Source organism: Staurois parvus, unplaced genomic scaffold, assembly GCF_062004578.1.
Source record: "Staurois parvus isolate SC_StPar_1 unplaced genomic scaffold, SC_StPar_1.0 ptg000715l, whole genome shotgun sequence".
In the NCBI taxonomy this organism is placed as follows: Eukaryota; Metazoa; Chordata; class Amphibia; order Anura; family Ranidae; genus Staurois; species Staurois parvus.
Window position 1 is genome coordinate 9258049 of NW_028318511.1, and position 6000 is coordinate 9264048.

At 42.8% G+C, this 6000-nt stretch overlaps 1 protein-coding gene across 1 annotated transcript in view; it reads right to left on the reverse strand.

The window, feature by feature from the left end:
- DRD4 (dopamine receptor D4) overlaps positions 1–5683 on the reverse strand; it is a 136499-nt gene extending 130816 nt beyond the window's left edge. Inside the window, exon 1 of the mRNA XM_089653583.1 lies at positions 4790–5683. Coding sequence (XP_089509709.1) covers positions 4790–5029 — 240 coding nt within the window. The 5' untranslated portion in view covers positions 5030–5683. The remainder of the gene's footprint in view (positions 1–4789) is intronic.
- Positions 5684–6000: the final 317 nt, after the last annotated feature.

Sequence of the window (6000 nt, forward strand, 5' to 3'; positions counted from 1 at the left end):
GGCACTGAAAGGCAGCACTGATACATGACACTAATATATGGCACTCTTAGGCGGCACTGACTGGCACTGTTAGGCGGCACTGACTGGCACTGTGTAGGCGGCACTGACTGGCACTGATAGGCGGCACTGATAGGCGGCACTGATAGACGGCACTGACTGGCACTGATAGGCGACACTGACTGGCATTGATGGGTGACATTGAAAGGCAGCTCAGATGGGCACTGATATGAGGCATTGATGTGCACTGGTATGCACTGATATGTAGCATTGATGTGGCACTGATGGGCACTGGCATGTGGCATTGATGAGCACTGACTGCTGGCACTGATGGACACTGACAGGTGGCACTTCTGGGGCCACACTGATCATCAGGGCACACTGATCATCAGTGCCCTGATGATCAGTGTACATGTCCCCTCCGCGGAAAGCCGATTACCGGCTCTCCTCTCTCCTTTCCGTGTTTACATGTGATCAGCTGTGATTGGACACAGCTGATCACATGACCGAGCCGACATCTTCCCGTGATCCGCTGTGTCCGAGAGACACAGCCGCACCGGCGATCGCCACGCTGCGCGCTCCCTGAGCCGCGCATGCGCGGTGAGAATGGAAGGATGTAATATGACGTCCTATCAGAATGAGAGAAAAACCAAAAGAAATTTTCTCATACGATACCAGAACAAACGATTTTCGTTTAATCAGTACAGTATTGAGTGACCAATACCATGCCTGCTTGGAAACAAAAGAATACATTACAATACAATACATCACTTCTGAAGTTGTACTCTGTCATATGAGAATTTTCATAACTTTAGTAACATCTTTATTTTTGATATGAGACTAGCATACAAAAAATACGGATGATCATTTGTCCGATTTTCATATTGTGTGTATGGGGCTTAAGCAGTCTTTTATCTCCCTACTGACTCAGACATATAGTATGTTAGTATGCTGTGAGCATGCATGTCTATAGTTATAGCAAACATCCCTGGTATTACTCTGCAGTCTTTTTACTGATTCTTCAGCCTTTGTGTGATAAGCTTTAAGGTAGCCCAAAGGCATTTCTTCTCTACTGGGCAACGATCAGCCAATGGCTTTGGCCTGGAACACATTGCCAGCTTTTGCAAACCACAGTATTTCTTGATAGAAGATAAAATGAGAACCAATTTTAAGCAACACCCCAGGCCCTTAAAATAACAAACATGCACATGTTCATCCACACATGCAGTTTTTCTGATTACTAATCCATTCACCTGTGACGACCCAATGGCATTGGTTCTTCCAGGAAATTGCACAATCCTATACAGTAATAGTCTTAATAATTAAGCTATGAATTATTTATGACATCACTGTCACAAGATGAACACACATCTGAAGACCTGCCTTTGGGTCATATTTAGCCATCTACTTTCTGATTTAATTATAAAAACAGAACCTAGTGAAAAAATCCTATAATACGTGAAAGGTGTTTCCATTCATGCAGTGAATCTGCAGTGGTGTATTTAGGTTTTGTGCTGCCCTAGGCAACACAAAAATCGGCACCCCCTGCAGAGAGAGCCTGACATTGACCAACAACACTCCTGCCTCCCACTAACACTGCCCCCCATGCACCAGCCACCATTCCCCAAGGCAAGAGAGAGAGAAAGACACTCACCTTCGCAGCTCCGGAAATCCCCGGGAACGAGAGTCGGGCTGTGCATACACCGTCATGAAACCCGCAGCCTCATTCGGAACCCAGCAGGTCCCCATGACACGTGAGTCCCTTCTTCCATCCCTTCTTCCGAGGGGCAGTGCTGCCCCCCCCGAAAAATGCCGCCCTAGGCAAATGCCTTGTTTGCCTTGTGGTAAATACACCCCTGTGTATCTGTAGTATAAAAATGAAAAACAGACTGATTGCTGTAGGTGACTTATCTGATTTACCATCTCAAGTTTTTATAAATTAACCCCAAAGCTTTTTCTGTGCCAGGAAAATAACTTTTACCATTAGGTATTGAAGGGAAGCTATGGAGTATTTTTAGTAAGTGCAGAATTTGAGGTATCGTTACATTTATCTGAAAGTTTTTATTACATGATTGTCAGATGCTTGCTTGCTGTTCCATATTTTGATTAATTAATGTTCGCTCTGCTAGTCATCTGTATATCATAGTTTGTAATCCGCATCCCTAATTAAGGAGTGCTGAGATAAACTCACAAATCCTTATGAAGCTATTGTTTTCAGCCTGGTCAGATGTGACTTGCAATGAAACAAAGCAGTGATGCACTTTCACTGTGCAATATCACTAATAAGAAAGTAGAGCTTAAATATCTATAGTTACTACAATTGCTTCCATGTACATATATAATTTGCATCCATACATAGATATAATTTAGACGCATAAAGATCCAAAAGCCCCCTGTCCCCCTGCTGCAATAAAATAAATAGCATGCCAAATCTAATAATCAGTGATTGATTGATAGATATACAGTATTCCACTTTCTATGGTTAACAATTCACCATCTCTTCAGTCTGCTTTCTTCGGTACTGCATATGAGCTAACTTTTCCAACTGAATATAACAGAGTACATAGGTACATACGTACAGGCCTCAAAGGCTGGTTATTATAATCTGCACTTGACCCAGTAGTGTACAAATGCAGAATCCTGAGTGAAGTGTTACTCAACCGTGGGCAGGCCAGACAGGATCATTAGCAAACTCAGGTCCTCAAATGTAGTGTGCTATTTAATGTTATGCAATGGAGGGTAAGGTATGAGGATAGTTGAGGGCTTCCTGTTCCCTTAAAAACATTAAAGTGATATTAAAGTGGTAGTAAATGTATTTGCTTATCTTTTATCTACAGATTAGCCTATACTAGGTTTTTCTGTAGGTACTGTAAATATCTCCTAAGCATACACTGTTTAGGAGATATATACTTGTAAAGCCACTGGTGACGTCACCTGCATATGCGCTCTGAAGGAATGGTGCAGGCATGTGCTGTAAACAGTGACTCCCGCGCGCATGCGTGGGAGTGATGTCATTGTAGCTTGTGCATTCAAAGAACCAAAGCCCATGAACCCGGAAGGAAGATGAAAGTCCTGTCAGCGGTGACAGCGTGATGCTGGAAAGCTTAATTTTAAGGTATGTTTCACATAAAGTGCTAGTATGTGATGCATGCTAGCACATTATAACATGGCCTTGCAGGAGAAAAAGTTTTATTCTCTTTCTTTGAGTTTACCACCGCTTTAAAGACTCATATTTTTTTTTAAAGTAACAAACATGTCGTAGTTACCTGCTCTGCGCAATGGTTTTGGACACAGCAGCCCTTATCCTTCTCTTCACGGGTCCCCTGCTGGCTCTCCTGGCCCCTCCCCCCTGCTGAGTCCCCAGAGCGGATTGCTCTGCAGGAACTTGTGCATACCTGCTCCCAAGCTCTGCTCTCTGTGTTTATAAGATGCAGAGAGCAAGGCTCAGCCCCGCCCCCTGCTTGCTCCTAACTGGCTGAATGGCTCCCGCTGCTGTGTCTCAGCCAATAAGGAGACAGAGACCCAGGAGAGGCGAGGCTACCATTCACAGTGCTGGATCAATGGTTAGCATTTCCACCTGGCAGAACTAGCGTCGCTGGTTCGAATCCCAACCATGGCACCACCTGTCTGGAGTTTGCATGTTCTCCCTGTACCTGCGTGGGTTTCCTCTAGGTACGCCAGTTTCCTTCCACGCTCCAAAGACATGCTGGTAGGTTAATTGGTTCCTGTCTAAATTGGCCCTATTATGTGTATGTATGAATGTGAGATAGGGACTTAGATTGTAAGCTCCGTGAGGGTCAGGGGTGGACTGACAACTCATGGGGCCCCCGGGCAATAGGGGATCATGGGGCCCCTGTGTCCTTGGCCAAACTCAAAAAAGCCTATGAAAAAGGTACTAGGGGCATTTCATGGCCCCCTACTGACCCCTGTCCCTCGGGCAGTGCCCAAGTTTCCAAATGGTCAGTCTGCCCCTGTTGAGGGTTAGGGACTGATGTTAATGTACAATATATATGTAAAGTGCTGCGTAAATTGATGGCGCTATATAAGTAAGTACCTGTAATCAATCAATCAAGATCCCTTCAGCCTTCACAACCACTTTAATGTGGTATATTCCTCTTCCACATCATACTGGAATTAACCATGTGATTAAAAGGGTGCTACAACGAATTCCAACTGGTAACATGTACAACATACATGAAATATGTTGCCTGGACTTTAACAAGTGCAAACTTTTTATTCTTGAATGATCACAAAGGAAAGCAATGTTTCAGGACCATACAGAGACCCTCCCTCAGGCATGCCTTGGTGTGATAGTGACATCCTATCACTCTTGAATTGAACTGTATTGTTGCTGTATTGTCTCCCGTTATATTGTAAAGCGCCGAGCAAACTGTTGGCGCTATATAAATCCTGTATAATAATAATAATAATAATAATAATAATATTTCACCCTTTAAACATTGACACTCATATAAAAGATTGCTTTACCTAAACTGGAAAAATTTTTTTTATATATATATATATATATATATATATATAAATATATCAGAAGTACTAAAAAGATCATCAAACTAGTCATCCAGCAGAATATACCGATCCTCATCTAGGTCTAAACAGATAAAGCATAAATATGACTTACATTATAAATTCTCATTACATACATAAATAACACCGAAGCACACTGCAACATTGTTTCCTTTGGAGGTAGAATGTTTTGGCACCTCACATAATTTACAGGAAATATAAAAAGTACACAAACTAAATCTATGAAACCAACCTAAGACACACTTACCTCTGTATACACATATAATGGGAGAACAAGGACAGCCAGAAGAAGGTCAGCTACAGCCAGGCTAACTATGAAATAATTGGTGGTGGTTTTTAGGGCTTTCTCTGTACAGACACTAAGACACACTAGGACATTTCCACAGATGATAAATACAATCAGTATAAGCCCAAAGACCAAGGCCAGATAGTTATAGTGGGTATCTCCTGAAGTCTCAGAAGTTTGATTGGAGATATTCCTGTGCATGGCTTCCTTACTGCGCTAAGAGCCCACTGTCCCATCAAAGCAAACGAGCATACACCTAATAGGACTTCTTTCTTCTCCACTTTCCTTCTCTTTCCTTTGTCTTCTAGAAGGAGTAGCTTGTCCCATGGAGAATTCATCTATTTACTCTTCTTTTCTAGGGATGGTCTCCTTGATCAGATCAGAAGTTCCTCTTTCTCAAACACAGATCATCCAAATCCTGGTTTTCAGAACGATTTTCCATTTTTGTTTGGTTGTAATCAAGGGTTAACTTCCTCCAAAGTAAAAGACTGCCCCTACTAGAAGGTCAACGGGTAAAACTTTAAAAGTTGACCTCTAGATGAGGACCCTTGGTACTGCTGGAGGTTGTCCAAGTCTTCTCCCACATGTTGAGGACAGCACTCTATGGCTGGAGACTTGACAGCTCAGGTGACAGCTGCTGGTGGTCTCCCTCTGTCTAATGCAGGGGAGAAATTCCTTGCTTGTCTTCTCTGGGAAGAACTCAATGATCCCAAGGTGATTAATCTGCAAGTGGGTCGCGTACAGGAGAAGAAAGCCGATTAAGGTAGAGAGGGTTTGTCCAAGAGCTTCTCCAATCAGCAGAAAGATCTGGGAACTGCTCACATCCCAACACAAAGCCTGGCTTAGTAGAACTGTGAGCTTGTGATGTGACAGCAGTGCAGGGAGCAGCTAATGTGTGTCTGTGCTCTGTCACCTGGCTCCTACATATATACTGCAGACATTCACAATACCAGGACTGCATATGCTGGGTCATAGGAAAACACAGAGGAGGAATTAACATGAGTTTTATGTATATATTCTAGAGCATAAAATGCAAGCATGCATATCAAGAATATTGCCTTTCATCTGATTTTTCTAATTTGCATGCTTATTCTGAGTGAATGTCTTAGAAAGTAATGAGGACAGAGACAGAGAGATAACTTACATTTTTAGAATGTCAGTAGTGCCTTTAA